Source organism: Castor canadensis, chromosome 1, assembly GCF_047511655.1.
Source record: "Castor canadensis chromosome 1, mCasCan1.hap1v2, whole genome shotgun sequence".
Classification (NCBI taxonomy): domain Eukaryota; kingdom Metazoa; phylum Chordata; class Mammalia; order Rodentia; family Castoridae; genus Castor; species Castor canadensis.
This window is the reverse complement of record NC_133386.1, coordinates 92,318,903-92,342,636: the sequence shown is the minus strand read 5'-3', so window position 1 is coordinate 92,342,636 and position 23,734 is coordinate 92,318,903. Positions and strand designations below refer to the sequence as shown.

The window sequence follows — 23,734 nt, the reverse complement described above, 5'->3', positions numbered from 1 at the left end:
AGTTGAGTGTAGTTATCATTTAATAATTCATTAATGCTAATCTCTGCATTGGTATTGATGAATTGATGTCTTAGACTTGATTAATTTACCTATTCTCCTCTTCCCTTTTTCCACTACTGCAGTTCCTATCTGTTATAAATGGAAAATTAAAATTTAATGTACACACAAACTTTCTTCTTTCATTCCTTACAGTAAGTTTTAAGAATTTTCATATTGAGAATCACAGCAAGAATGACATTCTATTTATTATGTCCTGTGCTGTTGCTATTAGGAATAACTCTCCTATATAGACATTGCTTTACTGTATGAATGACAGCACAATGCATGGAACATAAGAGTTACTTTAAAATATTTATTTTGAATGAGGAGCAATGAACATGTTATGAACAAATGATACAATATTTACTCAGGATCCAATTAGTTAAACCTTATTGATAAAAATTTCTTTGGGTTTTTAGAAAGCACACAGACAAATTAGATGTGTCACTGGGACAGAGGATGTATTATTAAAAGTGTTATTGCTGAATCACTGAATGCTGAGATATTCACTAAGTGGGTATTGTAGTGATTTTAAGAAGATAATGAAACTCTTACAATGCTTTAAATTACAATATTTTTTAAAGAACACATAAAACATACTCTAGTGTTCCCGTTTGAATAAGGATAATGAATATAGCAATATGAAATTAAAAAGAAGAAAATTAATTTTTTGTAATTTTCCCTTTACCTTATTGGCAGTTACTAAGCCATTATTACAGTGTACTCAGCAATTTTAAGGGTAGAGATCATATTAATTGTTCTTGAAACCCCTGTAGTGTTCCATATCATCACTCAATACAGAAAGACTCATTTTAATTGAGTGTCTAGAAGTATTCCATGAAATTTTGCCAGCATTTCTGCTAGCCAGTAAGGTTAATTGGCAATCTTTAATAGAGAATCTTAGAGAAATTTACATCACAATTAACATAATTTAAGATGCTGAGCATGCATGAATTATTCCTAAATGGTATCTTTGATCCTTAAGAGAAAGTGCACAAATGCAGCATTACCTTCCGTACTAGGCCCCCTCACTAGTGTGAATTAGTATTTCTAATGTTGCTAATTACTAAGGCTGAGAACAAACATAGTAACAATCAACATCACTAATCAACGAAATGCAAACCAAGATTTCACCTCTCTCCAGTGACAATGGCTATTATTATAACAAGTGTTGGCAAGAATGTGGAGAAAAGGGACCCTTTACATACTGTTGGTGGGAATGTAAATTAGCACAGATGTTATGGAAAACACTACAAAGGTTCCTTGAAAAATTAAAACACAACTACCATATGATCCAGCAATCCCACTCCTGGGTACCTGCCCAAAGGAAATGAAATGAATGTGTAGAAAGATATTTGCACTCCCATGTTCATTGCAGCATTAGTCACAATAGTCTCAACGGATGAATGAATAAAGAAAACGTACCAAGCATAGGTGGCTCAGGCCTGTAATCCGAGGACTGTGGTTCAAGGCAAGTCTGAACATCATAGCTGAGACACCATAAAAAAAAAAAACCTAAAACCATATACTTCCTAAATCTTCCTCCAGTCCATCCACATCTACCTCCACTACCATTGCTGTAACTCTGATCACCAGCATCCCTTATCTAAATCAGGTATCTCTCAGCTTCCAGTGTGGCCCCTTGTCCAAAATCTATTCACCAAATCCAACCATGTAACTCCAGACTCAACTCTCCAGCAATTCTCCCCTACACACAGGATAAAGCACAGACTCCATTAAAACCTAGCTGTCACTGGGCACTTGTGGCTGAGATCAGGATGATCACAGTTCGAGACCAGCTTGGGCAAATAGTTCTCGAGACCCCCATCTCCAAAATAACCAGAGCAAAAATGAACTGAAGGTGTGGCTCAAGTGGTAGAGAACCTGCTTTGCAAGCTCAAAGCCCTGAGTTCAAACCCCAGTCCCACCAAAAAAAAAGGAAGAAGAAGAAAATGTAATATATATGTGCATAATGACATGCTATTTAGGCATTTGTGACAAAATGGATGAACTTGGAGGATATTATGCTAAATGAAATGTCAGACACAGAAACATCTCATTCACATATGGAATAAAAACATTGAGCCCATAGAAGAGAGAGTTGAATAGTGGCTACCAAAGGCTGCGACAGGTTGGGAGAAAGAACTATGGGAAGATGTTGGTCAAAAGATAGAAGGAACAAATTCAGCAGACCTATTTACAGGAAGGTAACTATAGTTAATGATAATATATTGTATTCTTGAAAAATTCAGATAATAGATACTAAGTATTCTCACCACAAAAATGATGATACATTTGTTAATTAGCCAGATTTAACTATTTCTCAATGTATATATGCATATTTCCCCAAAACATCATGCTGTACACAGTGAACACATACAATATTACCTGTCAAATTTTGGAAAAATAAGGACCGGTGGAGTGGTTCAAGTGGTAAAGCAGGAGGTAAAGCTGACTAACAAGCATGAGGCCCCAAACCCCAGTACCATAAAAAGAAATTTTTTTGAAAAATAAAATAATAAAGAAAAAGTCGAAGACTATAAGTAAGCCCTTTAGGAAAGAACATAATGGCTTTGCTTCTCACCTCTTCCACCCTGCCCAAAGACTGCTGTTCCAGAAGCAACCATTTTTATTTTTCAGCTATTTCTTCTGAAACATGTAAGTGTCCATGTTTTTCCAGTAACATGTTTACTGCTAATTCCTGACTAACCAAATTTGAACACTGCATATTTACTTCCTACTCTTTTGGTGAACATTTAGCTCTTTATTCACTGTTTCCCTTCTGCATACTCATCCATCCTTCCAATACAAGTTACATTAATTCTATTTTTTTGGCAGTATGGGACTTGAACTCAAGGCCTCATGCTTGCTAGGCAGGCCCTCTACCACTGGAGCCACACACCCAACTCTTTTTGCTCTGGTTATTTTGGACACAAGGTCTCACTTTCTGCCTGGGCTGCCTAGACCACAGTCCTCCTATTTACACTTCCTGCATAGCTGAAGTGACAGGCATGTGCCACCAGGCCCAGATTTTTCCATTGAGATGGGGTCTTGAAAACTTCCCCCTCCCCAGGCTGGCTTAGAACCATAAATAATCCTCCCTATCTCAGCCTCGCACATAGTTGAGATGACAGGCACATGCCACCACACTCAGCAATTGGTTGAGATGGAGGTCTCACAAACTTTTTGCACAGGCTGGCCTCAACCTCAGTCCTCCTAACCTCCACCTCCCAAGTAGCTAGGATTGCTCAGTGTCTCCATTTTGTCTCTGTGTTATATTACACTATAATCGCGTCTTAGTTTTTGCTTCTTTAGTAGCACATAAATAACCAATACTTTGTTGTTCTTTTCATAATTCTTCCTACATCTTCTAATAACCTTTTGGTAAAATCTTCTTCAAGGTCAGCTGCCTCAGGAACCTGATGGGCTCCATTGCTACTTTTCTGGGTGAAGACAATCCTAGGAGCCTCCATCCTGCTTTCATCTAGATGGCTGCTCTCTGAGCCTGCTGTTCTTTTTTGAACTCCCTTTCTTTTTTCACTTCTAGACTGGATTGGTGGTTTCCAGCACTTTCATAAGAAAGAGTACATGAAAAGCACGCATTTTGAGACCTTGCATGTCTTGTAATGGCTTTTTTCCATTCTGATTGATTTGGGGAGGTAATTTCTTCTCTTCATTTTCTCCATTCTCACTTTATGGAAATCTGTCATTTAGAGTCTGGACTTGTGGTGTGGCCCTGCTTTTCTTTTCTTTCTTCTCCCATTTTCCACCTTTTGGTCTTTTTTCTCTACTTTCTGGGCATTTTTGTCAACTTTATCACCCAAACTTCATATTACAATTTCCATTTCTGCTACCATTTCTAAGGTTCTTTGCTGTTATTTTCCCGTGTTTATTTTTGTTGCATGGATACAGTATCTTGCTTTATATCTATGACAATATCAATGATAGCCTGCTGAAAATTTCCTTTCCTCAGTTTCTCTTTCCTTCTAGTTGCTTTTGATCTCTATTTCAGCACTGGAAGATTTCCTCAGATATCTAGCAAACCTCGGTTATTTCTTCATAATGAGTCTTGGAAGACTCCAGGGGTGACTGGAACAGTGAGCATGTCACTGGAGCTGGCCAACTTAGATTTTCTCTATAGGTTGATCTGAGCCAACCCAACCATTTCTTGGAGACTTCCTGGTGTTGGTCTCTTTCACTCTTTTTTTTTGGGTCAGATTCCCCAGAGAGTACTGACCTAAACTCCTACCTAGAGGGTAAAGGGCTTGCTGCCATTGCTACAATGGTGAGCAGGTGGCAGTGAGTTCTCAACCCTCAGTGTACATCTGCTCACTGACTCTTCCAGCTTCTGGTTTAGTGCTGTCGGTGGACTGTGCCTGATGACCCCCTCATCCGAGATTTCCATCTGCTCCTGGAAGAGGAGAGGACCACAGGGCCAGGTGTCTAGGGCAGGTTGCACACAATCTTCTTTAGCTCAGTTTTACCCCTCCCCCCTTGGATCCAGAGATACCCAAAGCTGCCAGTTCCTGAGACATTTGCATTTTCTAAAGTGTAAATCTTGCGTCTCAGTTTTTCCCAGGGTTTTCTCCCTGCTATCAGCTAGTCCTAACTTGTCCATCTGCTTCCCTCTTCCAAACTTAACCAACTGCTGCTCCTCTCCTCTCCTCTGCTTTTATGCACTTATGCCTTTTTAAAAGTAGCTTATCACTATATTTTAATGAGTTTTTCAGAGGGAGCAAGATTAGATGTACACATTCAATCCACCATCTTCACTAAGAAGGGAAATTCTTTCTTAGTTATATTTGTATATGTGCATCTTTGTGTGTGTGTGCTGGATCACAACATAAGACATTCCTTATTGTGGAGGGAAATAAAAAAAAAAAGCAGTCAAGTTCATCGCATTTTCTCTTTAGTTTAAAAGTCTCCTCACAGACCAGGTGTTAGTGGTTCATGCCTGTAATCCTAGCTACTCAGGAAGCAGAGATCAGGAGGATCACAGTTCAAAGCCAGCGTAGGCAAACAGTTTGCGAGAACTTACCTCAAAAAAACCCATCACAAAAAAAGACTGTTGGAGTAGTTCAAGGTGTAGGCCTTGAGTTCAAACCCAAGTACTGCCAAAAAACAAAACAAAAAGGTCTCTTGTGGATCTGAGAGAGTTTAGAAGATATTTTTGCCCTCCCCCCTTTTTTCATAATGTGGTATTCACAAGAAATTCTAGCTCTAACCCTTTTCGGGGGAAAAAAATAAGCCATACTTATGCTGCTCATGTATTTGAATGTGCCTCGGTTTGGGTTTAGGGTACTAGGACTGTTTACTCGGGGTCCTAATTTTCTGTTCCTTCTCAAGAATTTCATAACACTAAAAAATAAATAGTAAACCCAGCTAGGTCACACACTCTCTATCAATCTGTAATCTTCAGTTGTGCGAACATCATTTCCTATTTAAATTGTGTCTATTTTGGTTAAAAAATATACAGGGAGATGCATTTTCCTGTTTAAAATTAGCTCTTTACTTAGAATATTGTGTTAAAGCTCAAAAAGTTATTTTACTGTGAAACTAATATATGCCTTAGGTATGAATACCTGGACTTTTTTCAAATAACCACAGTTTTTCCTTTATTAATTTTTTCAAATACTGTATCATTTTAGTTCTATAGCCTAGAAAAAAAGGAATGGAAATGTGTCCACAAATGCATCAAAAGTTTTCTTACAGAATTATCCTTTATTTCTACAGGAAGTCATAGGATGATTTCCTAACTCTTAGTAGAAATGCACTATAACCAATTCACTCCAAATCTCCCAGATTCTGAATTAATTCGTCAGTGGCCACATTAGTGAACTTTCACGGTTTGTTCTGCAATGCCACCAATACAAGGTACTGGGATAAAGGTCAAATTTGGAAAAGGACACAGGAGAGAAACATCCAAAAGTGACACATGGAGGCACACTGTATCTTGCTGTAATATATTTACATGTATTTACATTGCTCCTAAAGAGAAAATTAAGTTTAGATTGCTTTTTTTGTTATATTAACATGAACTATCCATATCGTTCCTCAGGGCATTGCACTTTCTAGTCAGGTGCTCTACCACTTGAGCCATTTCCCCAGCCCTTTTCACTTTAGGTTTTTTTTTAAATAGTCTCTTGCTATTGCTATTTCCTCCTATTTATGCTTCCTGCACAGCTGGAATGACAGGTGCATGCCACCACGCCTTGCTATTGGTTAAGATGGGGTCTTGCTTATAGACCCAAGAATTTAAAGTGGGCCTACAGGTTATATTTCTACCCAAAAATCAAGGCATACATACAATGATTATTCAACAACTATTCCTGAGCTCTACTATGGAAGTTAGTCATTCTTTTGCCTTAAACTTCTTTTGCCTCTTAAATATTTTCATGGGTCAATAGGAGGAAATCCTAATTTAAAATTTTACGATAGACCAGGCACAGTGGCTTACATCTGTAATCCCAGCTACTCAGGAGGCAGAGATCAGGAGGATCATAGTTTGGCCACCCTGGGCAAGAAGTTAGCAAGAACCCATTTCAACTAATAAGCCAGTTGTGGTGGTGTGCACCTATAATCCCATCTACAAAGGAAACACAGGTAGGAGGATTGTGATCTGAGGCTGACCCCAGGCAAAAACACAAGATCCTATGTGAAAAATACCTAAAGGAAAAAGGGCTGGGGGAGGGTGACAGTTCAAGTCATAGAGCACCTGCCTAGCAAGTGTGAAGCCCTGAGTTCAAACCCCCGTAGTACAACAACAACAAAATTAAACATTACAAGGTCAACTGGGTTGTTTTTTCTTCCACAGTAGGCTTTGAATTTTACCTGATCATGAATGATCACCAAAAAAATTAATTAGTCAATTAATTGTAATAAACAAAACACCACAGTCCAAGAGAAAATAATAAAGTCAAAATCCAGAGGCTAGCTAATGGATGAGAAGATGGTCCTACCCTCATGGAACTGGCTGTCTAGCAAGGAAAGAGACTTGTAAACAATCAAATATAATATGATAAGAAAAAGTGCACCCTGGGCCAGGGCTGAAGCTCAATGGTAAGGCACCACAAAACACAAAACAAAAGCACAGGAGCTTCTGTAGCCAGCAGAGGCAGAAAGGGCTGGGCCTGTCTTGGCAGTCGCAATGCATTTCCTAGAGATGATAGACTCCTGAGGAGTCACCACTGCAGAGCTGGATCCCAAGCTCTGAATTTTGAACTGCTGCCTCCACACCCAATCCTCTTTGCTTGGGACCAAAGTAACTTGAAGAATGCAAGACACAATGACCATTTTCAAAATGACACACAAGTTCCCTGTATGCTGAAATTCAAACAGTCTATTCTGCGTATCCTCCCCACTGGGCACGGGCAGGAGGGGCCATTGTGCACATGATAACCTACCCACTGCAAACTCAGCACCCAGAGACTGCCGGCCAAACAAAAAGGAAAGGAAAAGAAGATGGGTGGGGTAGAGTGTCCAATAGTGAGGGTGCTTACTACTGGCAGCTTGTTGGGGCTGGAGCCTGTGTGGAATAGCTGTAATAAAATTAAGCCCAACAGGCACTTCCAGGCTATCAGAATAAATTTCTCTCACATGGCAACCAGAGATGTTTAACCTTCAATCTGTGTTGGGAAATTGACTTTGACATTGAGCATCAGCTGATGCAGAGGTAATGAGACTAAAAGGAAATATGCCAAAATGTAATAGGATTTTGCTCAGCGTTAGAACCATGGGCAAATTCCTTCTCACTCTTTATGATTTAGTTTAAAACTCTGAGAGGATGGATGAGGAGAGGTGGGCCAACAGAGGCAGGGTTGAGGTTAGGTAGAAGTGAGTTCTGATGTTCTGTGGCACAGGCGGGTTGATATTAACGCGCCTTATATCTCAAAGTAGCAGAGAGGATTTTGGGCTGTATTTATTATAAAGAAATGTTAAAAGTTTCAGGTGCTGGATATACAGATCACCTTAATCTGCTTATTACTGAATGTATACATGAATCAAGTCATCACATTGTTTCTCACAAAAATGTACAAATAGTATGTAGTCAATCAAAAATGAAATTAATAAAAAGTGAATTAAAAAATTTAATTCCAAATTTCAGTTTCTACAACAAGCATGCATTACTATTATTATTATTATTAGGAGAAAAGTCTATGACAAAAAATATATTGTCTAGAGTATCTTTTATATTCCTTATTAGTGCGGGAGGAACCCAGTATGTCTCTCGGTGACTTAGAAGCACCTAGCACAGAAGAGAAAGAAGGGCCCAGCCAAGGATATAGTGAAATAATACCTTACTATTCAGGCCTGAGCACCTACCCTAAACTCTAGGTAGATTAAAGAATTGTCATTTGAAGACCACATGCCTAAAATGGAATTTCCAAATTTAGGTTGATATTGAAGGTGCTGTAACATGGTGGGGGTGGGGGAGCAGCTGAAATTCAATCAGCATCAAAGGAAGGAGCCCTGGGAAAATAAATGATAATTCATGATTCATGACAGAGTGTAACCAGTCAGTTATCACCACCATGAATAGTGGCCCAAAGTTGTAATGGGATTTCCCTATAGCATATTGAGGCAGTCTCTGCATGCTTCAGTTAAATTGCTAAAATAAAATACATTGCGGACTTCCACCCCTCACACTCTAAGTGCAAGAAACACGATCACAGTCCTGGTTGTCGTTAACTTCTGTGACTGTGGAAGACTTTTTTTTTCTTCAAAACAATTAGTTTTTCTGTTTTTTCAAATACTCTGCCAGTGAGTGCATGTTAGTAGTAACTGAGGATGTACCTCAATGGTAGAGACATGGTTAGCGTTCACGAGGCTCTGGCTCCTAGGGAACACTCTTAGGGCAAATAGGCTAGAAGATCATTTCTTCTTGTTAGTGGCTTGGTTGCTCAATTTGACTCTATGGAAATTAGATCAGGTTTTATTATTATTGTTGTTGTTTTTGTGCTGGGTGGGGGTACAATGTGGCATTTACAAAGGTTCATAAAATGTATCAAATGTATCATACTTGGATTCATCCCTCCACTGCTCTTCCCCAAGCCCCCTTCCCTGATTCCTGGCACAGTTTCAACAGGAATCATTTTTACATTTACATACATGTGTACACATTGGTTGTGCCATATTCATCTGAAAAGTAGCAATTTTAACTAGTGGTTTTTTCAAATTTTCGTTTAGATTTTTCAAAATGCAGGAGAGAAAAATATCTAGAAATAAATCCAGAAGAGTGATAACTAGTAGGAAACGGGACTGGGAGTATAGCTCAATGGCAGAACACTTGCTTAACCTGCTCACGGTCCTGGGTTTAATCCCCAGATCACAAAAATAGAAAGAAGGATAGAGAACAAAGGAAAGAGATAAAGAATTGTATTCTATACTTCTTTTCCTTCCCTATGCTAAGCATGACCCATGCCCATGGGGACAGGACTTTGGGGAGCACCTTATTCCGTTGACATTTTGCCTTTTGTCTCAAGATTTTGTGCAGATTGCTGCTCACATAGGCTCATGCTCCCATAACTCACATGTCCCATACGCCAGGGCAGGCAGCTAAAATGGTCCCAGCTAAAAATTTAGCCCGAGGTGTTTAACACTCATATGTTTTAAGCCTTTAGGAATCATAAGAAAGACCCTTAATGTGTTATTAACCTTACTTGACTAGAAAGAAAATAGGTGTCTCAAGATATTTATGAAGAAAAAGATAGTATCTTCCTCATTTTCATGACTTTGAAATAAGGACTAACAAGAAAAATCCCTAATTCAGCCCTTGACTCAACACATGCCATCAAAGATACATTTGCTATTGCGCTAACCAAACTTACCAAAAAATAAAAAGTAGGACTGTTTAATTTGTGCCTTGAATAATCAAATTATAAAGTATTATAATAAAGCTACTCAATAAGCCACATTTGACTATAATACAACTGGTGTCTGACTCCCATCCTCTGTCCATCCTTGTTCCTCCAACTGAAATGGAGAGACAGAGTCTCTTTTTGGAGTTCATTGGGCTGAGACAGCAGTAGACTAGGAAGTAACTCTCTTGTACTCACTTGGGTTGTCCCCGAGTCCACCGACAGCAGTAAATGTACCGTCACTTTTGTGGTTATTGTGACAGTACACACCTGAAAAACAGTTTTCTATTGACTTCACAGTTGAAGGACCCTGCTGTGTAACTTCTTGGACAGCCGAGGTTATGTTATGGTTGGTTATGCTGTTTTCGAGCAGAAAGGCCATCAAGTGCTGTGGGATCTGCCTTTCCTGTGTGCCCTCAGGATTCCCCAGTTTTCTGTGGTATGAGATGGAACTGCTAGAGGTATCTCTTCTCGACTTCAGGTGAAAGAAAGCAGTCCTTCTGTTTAGAAGGACAGCATAAAACATTCTCTGGAATTCTATACCGAAAATCCTGATAACACATGTTACTTGATATTTCCTTTAAGTAGCTAACATCAGGACATCTCACAGGGCTCCACAATAGCAATTGGTGGCCTCAGTTCTATCAGCTTATCCTGTAGGTGAGCCCCGTCTCTACCTGTCTTCCTCTTCCAACCCTCACACAGCATCCTGGAAGTTCCTTTGGGAGGTGGGTAAGCTGAGCGTGTGGCCATGGTAACCACGCAGCCCCACACTGGATCTTCCTTGGTCAATTCTGTGGGGTCCAAACCATACCAGGTGCACATTGCCATGTAAAGGAAAATGCAGTGCCAGAGAAGGGAAGCCAGAGGCCAACAGGAGAGACAAGAAGGACAAATCTGGAAGGGTTTGAGGTGAAACTCAGGGTCAAGCAGCTGCAGACCCCAACTGCACGGGTTAAGTTCTGGTTGGATCTCGGAGTCTCCACGTATCCCTGGGCAAGTTTCTTAGCCTTCTGTGCCTCACCTCCACAATCTATGAAACAGGGGTAATAATAGTACACACGTCTTGGGGCTTTGTAGCAATTAATTAAAGTTCTTGGCACATAATTAGATTTCTCTAAAAACCTCTTACTACTATCATTATCATCATAATTAATGTCCTGGAGTAAAGAATTAGAAACTATAAAGAGGAGTTTTTCAAATACATTAGTTTCCTGGGTTGTCATAACAAGTTGCTCCACATTGAGTAACTTAAAGCAACAGAAATACATTGTCTCACAGATTAGGAATCCAGAAGTCCAAAATCAAGGCATTCCCAGGTTGATTCCTTCTGGAGCTTCTGAGACAGAAACCATCCTGTGCCACTCTTTCAGCTTCTAGGGGGTGGTGCCAGCAATCCTTGGTGTCCCTTGGTTTGTGTGTCCACTCCTCTGTTCTCTGCCTCCATCTTTCTTGTATCCCTGGGTCTTCTTCTCTGTCTCTAATAAAGATAGTTTTATTTTCAAATTACATCTGTAATGTCATGCTATGCAACTTACTAGCTTCACTTTTACCACCTTTATGGCCTCTGACAAGGTATTTACCCTCTCCAAGCCTCAATCTCTCCACAATACCACCACCAATTCATAGAGTTGCTGTAAGTATGAAACCCAATATATGCACAAGCTTCACCTAAGCGCTAGCATACATTTCAGAGAGTGGTTGCTATTTACTGTAGTCTAGTTGTACTGCTATAACAAAACATCTAAGACTAGATAATTTATAAAGAATAGAAATTTCTTTCTCACAGTTCTGGAGATGGAGAAGTCCAAGATTGAGGAACCACCAGGTTCCATGTCTGGTAATGGCTAGAGCTCTTTTTCCAAGATGGTGCCTTGTTACTGCATTCTCCAACCTGTGTTCTCACATGGGGAAGGGACAGAGCAGGAAAAGGACCCATCTATTTCCCTTCAGCCCGTTTGTAAGGTTTCCAATCCCATTCCTAAGGACGCTGCTCTCACGATTTCATTGCCTCACAAAGGCCTCACCTCTTAATACTGTCACACTGGCAATTAGGTTTCCACATTTGAATTTTGGGGGAAAAATTCAGACAATAGCCCAATTATTATTGTTAGTGTGAGGTGGCAGTTCCATCTCTTCCCCTTACTAGGCTTGAGGGCAAGAAGGCCAAAGGACCCTCAAGAAGAGCTGTGAAGACTCGTCTCTGCCCACACATTCCTCCAAAAGTAAACTGAGCAAAGCCAGCAAATATTAGTGGAATTAAATGGCACACCAACTGCCTTCCAAATACAAGCACTGTCTCAATGAATTGAGGGATTTTGAATCCAGTCAAGACAGCCCATGGCAAAGTCCCTTCTTGTCATGACAGCTTTAGTCCAGAGCTAATACACAAAGTACTTCAAGTCCTACAGTGTAGGACAACACTTAAAGAGACTTGGACCAAATAAGAATGTTGTTCAGAGGCTACATATCCCATCTCCTGTGAAAGCATTTTATTACATTATTTAGTTTTTACTACTAAGATAATGCACACTCATTATAGAAATTTTAGAAAATATAGCCAAATAAAAAAAGTAAAATCATTCTTAATCCCATATAAATAGATTTCTTTCTTTAACAATGTATTATGACAATTTCCAAGTCATTAGTCTTCAGTATCATTTTTAACAGCTTCTCAGTATTCTAGTGTATAAACCTGCCAATATTCATTTAGCGTATCCCCTACTATAGGACTTTTGTTTTCAATGTTTGTTACTGAAGAAAGATGCAAAGATGAGTTTATTCCTTATTCATTTTATAAATCATCCATAATTTGGTGTTTATTATGACCCTGCCCCTTTTCCAAATGTTGCAATTAAACCTGAGAGTAAGTTTGATTAGTGTATGAGGAATTGATTTTCTTATCCAATCTGAAAATCTGCTCTTAGCACTGGTTGTATTATCTTAAACAGTCTCTCTCCAGGTCACTGCCACCTGTGTCCAGTAACTAATACATATTCACCATTCTTGGGTCTGGCTGCTTAGCTCACTTGTTCAGGGAATAGGAATAATAGCATGGGATTTGAGCTCTGTATATGCAGGCGGGTTAGTCACATGTCCACAGACTGTTTCTGTAACTCCAGACAGCTGTCATTTAAATGATGGCTATTAGTTTCCAAGGAACTGAGCAAAGAGCATGTATGGAGCAACACAAATCCATCACCACCATCTTCCCCTTGGAAAACAGCTCAGAAAAGTATTCATGTCAAGTCACATAATACTGGTGAGGTTGTAGAGGAAGGAAAAAGAATAATATTGAAGAAACAATTGGCTGACCTTATACATGCCATGGTTTATAAGCTTATCTGTGAGTACCCCAGTATTCTGTGTGAGGCAAACTCAGCAACATGTTTTAAATCACTGCAGTGGTGTTAACTGGTGTTGTTTTTTGCAGCTGACACAGCCCTTGGCACTGATGACGTATATGATGAAAAAGGATGCCAGTGTGATGTATCCGTAGAAGATCTCACTCCACCACTTAAAACTGTCATTCGAGCTATCAGGTTGGTAAAAGTCTTGAACAAAATGATTCGGAGACATATCTCTGATTCTTTGAGTTATATGTTGTTAAGTTGTTTTTTCATCAGGTAAATCTCCTGGAATAACTACTTCCCTATTCCTCTACTTTCCTATTAAATTGTTAAGTATTCTCCTGTAATCCTAGCTGTGTGGGAGACATAAGTAGGAGAACCACAGTCTAAGACCAACCCCAAGCAAAAGTGCAAGACACTATCTAAAAACAAACTTAAGCATTTTAGGGCAGGGAGGAACAGGGCAAGTGGTAGAGGACTTGCCCAGCAAGTGTGAGGCCCTGAGTTCAAACCCCAGTATCACATCCCCCCACAAAAATTGAACTATCTTTTCTTAATACAAAACTTTACTGTGTTCAACACAAATATGTTGTAAAATGTGGGTGAGATTTGAAAAGCCAGGCCATACTGGGGAGATTTCATGGGAATTGCTGAGTTGTATGTATTTTTTGCTTTAAGGACAATTTATTGGTGCAACTGGATTTTCAAAATTAATTTTAGGCCCTGATGTTCCAATCTTTGCATTGTATTTTATATCAAATCAATGCCTTCTAGGCTATTTTAAAGCACATTAAATTCTGAAAATGAGAACTTCAGAGTACTCTGCAATGACCTGAGCCTGTCTTCTGAAATTAACTGTTAATATTGATCTTACTAGCTCCTCTGTTAATGGCAGAGCTAACTAAGAGAGTTCCCAATGCTCTCCCACTTATCAAAAAAAAAAAAAATCCAGGATGTGGACTAAGTGAACTGCTACCTGTTCTGCCAACTCAGTTTAACCCCACTGGGAATGTTGAGTGACTATACTACAGAAAACTACCTCTGATCTTTTGGGCACTTTTTGCCTTTTACCAAAAAGCAAGAGGAAAGCTTAAAATACCTAAACCAATTTGATTATTCTGATACTTGGTCTAATCTCAAATATCAGTCCCCTGATTATTGACTTCTGTTTTTGTTGGTTATTTAGCATCATGACAGACATGGCTTTACTCAGTGGTTGGAAGTCACTAGGAAAGGAGAAATGAGTTAAAAGATTTGGGTAAATATTTGTGGGGACAAAGAAATCATGGTATGGTGAAAATATGTGCATTCCATTGATGCTTAAACTTTCTGTAGCAACCTAAAAAGAAGTCAAGTCAAACTCAAATACTTCCCAAAGGAACATTCTAACAATAAACCCTACAGGAAGGGAGACCAAATCTTACTGCCTGGCCTGGATGGTCTCAGATTATATGTCTTTTTTCATCTAATTGTTAATAGTATTCCCTGCCTTTCTCAAAGGATCCCACTTTGGACACTCAATTATAGGTCACCCTACCCCTGTGGAACCTAGAAGCCTTGAGTGACATTGAAACCCAGAAAATCCAGAATCTGTAGTGAAATGATGTTTGAAGACTTTAGTTAAAGGGATTGTTGGAGAAGGGTTAAGATGTGGCTCAATTGGTAGAGTACAACCTGCCTAGCAAGCTTGAGACCCTGAGTTCAAACCCCAGTACTGTCAAAAAAAAAAAAAAAGATGACAGGGGATGGAGAGTTCTAAAAATGCACTATCCTATATGGTAACCATCACTGGTTGTCAGAGCTATTTAAATTTAAATTAATTAAAATGTAATACAATTTAAAATTCAGTTTCTCAGTCACACAATCCACACTTCAAGTGCTCAGTAGCCATAGGTGGCTAATGGCTACCATATTGGAAAAAGAATGTATGGAACACTTCTATCATCTCAGAAAGTTCTGTTGGACATTGCTGCTCTAGAAGTCACCTTGAGATCCTTTACATACACTGATAATATCCATCAAACACCCTAGAGTGAAGGCAGGACAATTCAGTCCCCAGATTAATCTGACTTGCAACAGGCAAAGAAAATCCTGTCTAGTAGAAGCAGATTAGGCTTCCTAAAAGTCACACTTTTAGGAAACTTAACTCAGTTTGTGTCATTTCCAAGACCTGAAGCTTTACTTTTGCTTCACAACCAATAAAAAGGATCGTGAGCTGTAAGAAAGAAGATGAAATAGGTTTATTCTGCCAGCTAAGTACTTTAACAACAGTTTAAGATTTATATTGCTATAACTTCTGACCAATTTTTATACAGCCTTTTCAGAATTCCCTTGCTTTTCAGAATTCTTTCTTGGTCCTTATTTTTAACTTAACTTTCTGATTTACCTCTCTGTCCTTTCTGTGGATTTCTAAAGATTTCTGCATGCTACTTTGTGACACCTGAGCGGATGGCTTTTGCTTACTGTTTTTATTTAAACACTTTCAAGTTCCATTTAAAATTACTGGATTCTATACAAATCTAATAACTACACTAAATAGTTTAATAATTTGATTGAAAATCTTTCATTCAAGATAGTAGTTAATTTTTAAGGTAACATGATTAAAAGACCAAGCAATACAATTAATAGTTATGAAAGTAAGTTTAAGGTATAAGTCCTAACTCTTTTACAAAAATGTTCATTCCCTGAGTTTAATTGCATAAACAAGATCAACAACAGTTTACAGTTTTCCTGCCAGAATATACTCACTTTCTGCAACTCACCTGAAGTAGTGTTTTATACGTATATTACTGATTTCAATTGTGATCCATCTATAAAATATCAACTTTGCTTTGGCATTTTTCTTGTTACTTTTTGGTGGTTAGATAATTAATATGAATTGAAGACAGCTTTTGCTTACCAGTAACTCATGAAATAGTAGTTTTTCTTAAGGGACAAATTAAAATGTCTAACAAAAATATGTATTCAACTGCAAGTATGGAAAATAATATTACTACATTCACAAGTAACAAAGTAGAGATTCCTGTTTTCAGTTATTAATATTTAGTAAGCATTGGTCATTTTCTTCTTACTTTTGAAAGTGAAAATTCTTAGGCAATGAGGTGATTCAGATCATCAGTGTCCCCTGCCTGTAATCCTAGCTACTCAGGAGGAGGCAGAGCCAGCCCAGACAAATAGTTCATGAGACCCTACCTCAAGAAAAAAAAAAAATCACGTAAAAGAGCTGGTGGAGTGGCTAAAAGTGTAGACCCTGAGTTCAAACCCCAGTACCTCAAAAAAAAAACAAAATCATTCTCTGGACTCCATTACCCAGATGCACTTTCAGATAAGTAATGTCACCTTTTGTCACATTTTGTTGTTGTTATTTTGTTGTTGTTGTTGTTTTGCAGTGCTGGGGATTAAACCCAAAGCTGACACACGCTAGGCAAGTGTTCTACCACTAAACTACATCCCCAGCACTATAAGGTCACTTATTATAGTACATAGTTAGCAGTGACTATTCTTAGACTGTTTTCAAAATATGTCTTTCACTCGGAAGAAATTTCGTTTAAGACTACCACAGATTTTCCTCAAAATATCGTTTCATGTAAAGTCACAAATTTTCTGGAAATGTGTTTTCAAACTCACCTCTGGGAGTGGAAATTATACTTATTTTAAACAAAAGCTCTATATCTTAATGACTCAGTTCAAACAATTGAACTTTGTTTTCACCCACTCATGGAAATTAATTTCTAAATAGAAGGATAAAATTAGCAGAGAAGTAAACAAACTGATAAACTCTAAGGCTTCCTATCTATTCACTTTTCCCTATTTTTATGGTAGAACAGTTTTTCTATCACTGGCTGAAAAATATAGCCAATAATTTACCTACAAATGTCATTTCAAAGTGTGAAGTTTCTGGTTATTTGAGAATTTCTGAACTGACTGAAGAGGTTAGGTAGTGGCTGTTACATTTCAGGTGAAGACTGGCATGTATTCACTGTATGTGTTTGGGCAAATGTTTACATAAAAAAGTCACCACGCTGGGCACCAGTGGCTCACGCCTGTGATCCTAACTATTCAGGAGGCAGAGATCAGGAGGATCGAGGTTCAAAGCCAGCCAGGGAAAATAGTTCAAGAGATCCTATCTCAAAAAACCCCATCACAAAAAAGGATTGGTGAAGTGGCTCAAGGTGTAGGCCATGAGGTCAAGCCCCAATACCACACCTACACAAAAATTATTATATGCTTTTTTTACCTATAATAACAAGTGTTTGAAAGTCATAGCCAATAAAACAAAGTATTTATGAGTACCAGAATAATAATTTTTTAAATGCAAAGCAATTTGTATAACTTTCCTGTACTGAACTTGGTAGGCAATTTCTCAGCTATGCACACCAAGGCAAACATATAAGTCCTGTTTAAAGAATTGGGCATTTGGGGAAAGTGCTTTGCTTGTTAAAAACAATGCAATGCAAATTTTATATGCTTCTTACCAGTATTGTTTTCATAGAACTCCTACAACTAAGATCAAGGCCATTTGTAACAAGAGTCTCAAAGACAATTGTCCCATCAGCTTGTTTTATACAAGCCTGTTTATTGTCAGTCTTCAAGAACTGAATTACAGTAGACTAGGGGCACAACTGCATGTGTGCGGCCCTGGGATCATCCCCCAAACAACAAGAAAATAAACAAAAGGACTGAATCAGGATGGCACACAACCTATTTTTCTTGTGAACATAACTAAAACAACCCATTGCAGATAATCATTATCTTGACAAGAAATGAAAAGAAGTGATTGATTACATAATGTTCTTAACTTCTCTCAATACGGCCACACAATAATCACGATACCAGCCATGGTGTAGGTACACTGTAGGCAACTTTTTTTTACTCAAGTCAAACCAACCTTTTAAAGAATCAAGTGAATAAATCAATCTAGGATGAAACTCAAGGAATTTTTTAATTGAAGTTGCAACCATTGTTAATTCCACCCCACTGCACCACTCCCCCTGCTGCTTAGGAGTGGTGGTACAAGAAACAAGACAGCCTCTGTCCAGCACTGTGTAACTCACATCACCTCTCTGTGCCTCTGTTTCCTCATTCATGAAGTAGAAATGGTCCTAGTAGAGTTGTGAGGATTAACATTTCATTGTATCATGTTCTTACAAATTTGCAAAGCACTTACAGCAGTGGTGCACATGATAAGCACTGTGTGGATGCTAGGTATTATTACCCTTGCGTTATCTGGGCTCCTTGGTGCCTTCCCAGTGTGCTGTCACCCACTGCACATCTGTGGCTGGAAAGACAGGTATTGAACTTTTTCTCTCCACCTCCTCCCATGAATGGAACACTTCTTTTCCTCTTCTGAGGGGTGCCCACCTGTGCCCCTTTCCCCAGGAAGCACTTGCTACGACTTCCTTGAAGTTATTACACCTCTACCTGGGCTGATCAACTACTCAGAGCTGAAAGAGCACTTTTTTCACCCAACCATGAAGCAAAGTTCCAAATATACTCTCCTGCTTCCTGCCCAGGGTGAACTTGCTGCTTTCCCAGGCTCCCCTAAAAAAGTAAGAGGACAGGCTGGCTGGTGGAGTGACTCAAGAGGTAGAGTGCCTGCCTAGTAAACATTAGGCCCTGCTTTCAAATCCTGGTACCACCAAAAAAAAAAGAAGTAAGAAGACAATGAGAGGCAGAAGTTACCTCTTCTCTCTCCCTCCCCCACCCTTGCAGAGGCCTGACTGCAGACTGTTTGAAGTTTCTCCTAGTGGTCAGTATACGCACTCAGAATCTCTGTATTGAGCTTCTTCTACTCTGCACAAGGCACAGAGATCATCATCAAAAAGAGAGACAGATTCCTGCTTATAGTCATGCAGGGGGCTGCCATGAATACCAGAGGTGGAAGGTAGCACTCAGGAAGACTTTCTGGAAGGAGGGAATGAAGAAGTCTGGTAGATACGTAGGTCTAGCCAGGTTATTAAGGGGAGGGGAAACTGTATTTGCAAAAGAGCAGAAGTGACTGTGGCATTAGAAGGTATTCGTGTGTTAGTACAGGGCTGCAGAGTAGAGGTAAAGCTGAAAGAGGAGTAAGAACCATCATAATGAGCAGAAATGACTGGAGGCTTTAAGTACATTAGTAAATTCATCAGACTGGTACTTTATTCTAAAACTTGGAAAGATTACAGGTAAAGAATGGATTAGAAAGAATTGGATTAGAAAGAATGGATTAGAAAAGCTATTACTGTTGCAATACCTAGATCTGATGGAGTCTGAGCCAGGCAGTCATAATGGACAATAGGATGGATTTTAGAGCATTCTGGACATAAGAAATATATGGAATCAAAGCCAGGTGTGATGGCATATGCCTGTAATCCCAACTATAGTGAAGGTAGAGATAGGATGATCTTGGTCTGAGGCTGGCTAGAGCAAAAAGCATGATACCCTACCTGAAAAATAATGGAATCAAAAAGGACTGGGGAGTGACTCAAGCACAAGGCCCTGAGTTCAAGCCCTAGTACCACCAAAACCAAATATATATAGATAGGTAGATAGATAGATATAGATATAGATATAGATATAAATGACTTGAATATTTACTGGTTTGCGAGAGTGGAATGAAAGAGCAGGAGGAGTCAATGATGGGACATCTGGATGTCTGGCCAGATACAGATTGGCTTAAAGAGAGATAGTGCATTATTGCAAGCATTGAATTTGTGGCTTCCAGTGGGGCTCAGCAGACAGGTGGATCTCTCAATCTGAAGCCCAGGAGAAAAATATGGACTGGGGACAAACTTGGTAGCCATCAGCACAGAGATAACTATCTTGCAGAAGTTGCACACCAGAAGGTAAAAAAGAGAAGATGGTCTGCACAGAATCTTAAGCCTAAAAACACATAAGGAGCTGCAAAAGAAGGCTCTGAAAGAGACTGACTCAAAGCACACAAACAGATGGAAATCAGGAGACTGTAGCAGAAGAGGAGCCGGGGGTGGGGGAGAACGTATTTCAAGCAGTAACCAAGGTCAGCTGTGTTAAATGCTGCTAAAAGGTTAAGAATGATTTAGAGTGGAAATGTCTTTTGAAAGTGGCTACAAGGATGTCACCAGAACTTTGGAGAAAAAAATCAGGAGAGCAGAAGAGAAGGGTTTGAAGTCAGATGATAAACAGAACATTTTTTTTAATTGTCTATCTGATTCTTTCACTCTAAAATATGAACATAGATGAAATGTCAAGAATTTCTTTGTAACTGGCAAAGACTCATCAACCCTTCGAAAATAGTTCAGATTTGAGGAGCTAACTGAAGAAGCACAGTTGACACGTCAGTTTCTGAGGTGGATATGCAAATCAGCCTTCACTGTCACCTGGGCTAAGTGATGAGGGTTCCTCTGAAAGACATACACGATGAGATCATTCTCTTGACCCTTTCCTAAAGTGCAATCTCAACTCTGAATCCTTCTTAAATCTCAGATAAGAACACTCCATGGATAGAGAAGAGGCACATGTTTGCCATCATGTGGTTTTGTTAAATCCACAAGCTGTTTAATCATCACCAGTTCTTAATTTTGCTGATGGCATCTCTGCTATTTTAGCAGAGGTGATGAATCTCTGTTTGCAAGTCACTATTAAGCCATTCTTGACAGCCAAGTCTATACATGTTGCAAGGAAAGGACCCTGCCAGCAGAACCTTGTGTGGATTACTTAACACATATTTTTTAAACCAGCTAATATTTTCCCTGGAATATTCTTTTTGTTTGTTTTTGCTTGGAAGATAATTACTTGTGGCCACTCTTTGCTCTGAGGATGCATTGGTAGCATCTGAGGGTTTTTTTTTCCTTTGATAATTTAAATAGAATCTTCTATTCATTGCTCCAACTAAAAATATTTAAGAGCAATCAACAAGCACAGGCACTTTATGCATTTACTTATGAACCTCTTCAAAGTTTATGCAGGGTTTTAGACTCCTAGGAAAATAAAATCTCCAAATTTAGTTTCCAGATCAATGTTCACAAAATGCTGAGAGGAAAGTTAGCCATTTACAGACTTGCTTGGATCTGGAGGATTTTGCTTGCCTTTTACTACTTTTCCTACTGAAAAGAAAAGCCAACACAGCTACAGGACAACCTACTAGATCCTGCAAATAAGAGATAATAATAATAATATTCAACTCCCAGTAATAGAAGTAGTGTGGCCACAGACTTGTCCCCCTGTCCTAAATTAGCCAAATGGGGCATCTGCTTGCCCCTGCAGTGAAGACACTAGATAGACTGTATGCCAGTGCAGCTCATTTACATATCTCTATGAAGAACTAAAAGCCAACTAAGACTGGCTGGTGTATCCAGAGCTCATGGGCTCCTGTCACTGACTAGTACCCCAATGTGAGATGAAATAAGGGTGGAGGAGAGTTACTTATATGGTTCTGTAACTTGTTTTGCAGGATTTTCAGAGTGTAAATGCTCTGTACACAGATGCAAACATGTGTTGTTGAATTATGTTTATATATTAACGGGAAAAAAATGCTAATAAATATTCTAAGCAAGTAACACATATACTTTCAATAGGGACCCTGATTATCAAGTTCTGTAGCCCTCTTTGTCTGCTGGATTTGCTCCGTGATCAACACCATCCCAAAAATCTCCGAAAATCTAGAGAGGGTTCTGGGTCACCTCAAGATGAGTCCTGACACCCATGATTTTAAGGGAGTTGGATCCTGAAATTCTCATGGAGAGTCAGAAATCAAAGATAGAGGCTTCCAAACTAGGAAGTTTGGTTTTGGAACATGCGTAGAGTAAATCAGCCCCAGAAACCAACATGAAGTAAGGGGAAGGTCAGGGGAAATGCCATATCCTCCCCAGAAACACAAGATCTGGGAACATAAGACCATTTCAGTCTCTCTGGAAGAGACTTTGTGAGACCACCAGAGTTGAGGGTACAGAGAAAAACCATTTCCTATCACTTGTGCGAGTCTGGGGTAGACATTCCTTTTCTGCATTCTCACATTAACGTGTACTTCTCAGTGGCTCACTCTTCACAGAGTAGATTGTAATTGTATACCCATTGTCTGCCCTACTACACTGCAAGTGCTCCAGCTACAGGACTTACTTCTTCAGCATTGTATCCCTGGCTCTTACACAGAGGCTGGCACTCAATAAATGTTTGATGGGATTCTTGAGTCCCATTCATCAGGCACATTCCCTTGGGGAAGCAGTGTATTAAGTTCACCTGGAGAGCTCCAGGCCCCAGATAAAATGAGACTCTCAAATCCTGCCAGAAGTCACGGTCACGGCAACTGTTATCTTGCACTATGAATGTAGGACCAAGTAATCATTGTTGTTGTATAGGAGTCTTCTTAACTCTGCCAGCTCCCTCCAGATCTTCTCAGAGCCCAATGTAGTAGCCAGCTCAACAGTGTAGGTGTTTGACAAATATTTATTGAAAGAGTGAATGAATCAGTCACTTTGGCTTTCGTTTTCCCAACAAGATAATCCTTTGAAAAATTAATCGAAATTCTGAACTACTTCTTAGATGAAACTTCGGACCTCATTCAGAGAAGGCAAGGCAGGAAGCATCTTGGTTCTGGATAGAGGCCTGACACTAAGGTACATTAATACTCTGACAATTGGTGTGACATGGTGACTTAGATTTATGCAAACTTGTGTAAATCATGATCACTCCTCTGCATGGGGACAGGGGCCATTCCAACCGCCACCCGATCCCATTTCTACTTCAGTGACTATCAACCTGGACTGGACATTAGCATCCCTTAAAGACTTTTATAAAACTCCCTGGGACTCCAAGTATAGCACACAGGTAGAATGCTTGTCTAGCATGTGTGATGTTCTTGGTTTGATTCCCAGCACCAAAAGAAGAAAAAAAGTGAATATTTAGCTGATGTGATGTGACTCGTGCCTATAGTCCCAGCTACTCAGATCACTTGAGTTTAGCAGTTTAAGACCACCCTGGGCAACACAGTGAGACCGAGTCTCAAAAGAAAAAGAAAAGAAAACCCCTGGACCACATCCTGGACCAATTAAAGCAGAATTGCTGGAGGGAAGACCCAGGCTCCCTGTGGTTCCAAAAAGCAGTCAAGCTTGGGAAGTACTGCTGTCTTCCCAGTCAATCAAACTGCCTCTCAGTTCACAGTCGGCTGGGCCCTCTCCGCCCTGCACATGGTTTGGCTGCTGGCCGGGCCCATCCATCTGTTTGGTGGCAGCAGTAGTCATTGCTGCTTCTGTTTTCTCATCCTTCTTATCTCTGCATATTCATATGCAATGTCTCCACCCTGATTTAGAGGGCTGGAACAAGACTTTTGCAAGATTTTATAACTCATGGCAGCACAACAAATGCACCTACATTTCCTTAGATGTGCACATGTGTTTGTGTGTATATATAGATATATCCTGCCCAGAGTTTAACTTTGCTTTAGTTATTTCTTCATGCTCAGAAAATTGGATGAGCAGACTTCTCTAGTTTCAACAAGAGGTGCCAATTTTGATTTGTGATGGATCTTTTGCA

At 39.5% G+C, this 23,734-nt stretch overlaps 1 protein-coding gene across 5 annotated transcripts in view; it reads left to right on the top strand.

Moving 5' to 3' along the window:
- The window catches only part of Kcnq5 (potassium voltage-gated channel subfamily Q member 5), a 525,873-nt gene that overhangs the window by 484,851 nt on the left and 17,288 nt on the right, over nucleotides 1–23,734 (top strand). For all 5 annotated transcript variants that reach the window (XM_074079876.1, XM_074079868.1, XM_074079860.1 and 2 more), the window contains one exon: nucleotides 13,330–13,438. In XM_074079876.1, the coding sequence (XP_073935977.1) occupies nucleotides 13,330–13,438 (109 nt within the window). The remainder of the gene's footprint in view (nucleotides 1–13,329; nucleotides 13,439–23,734) is intronic.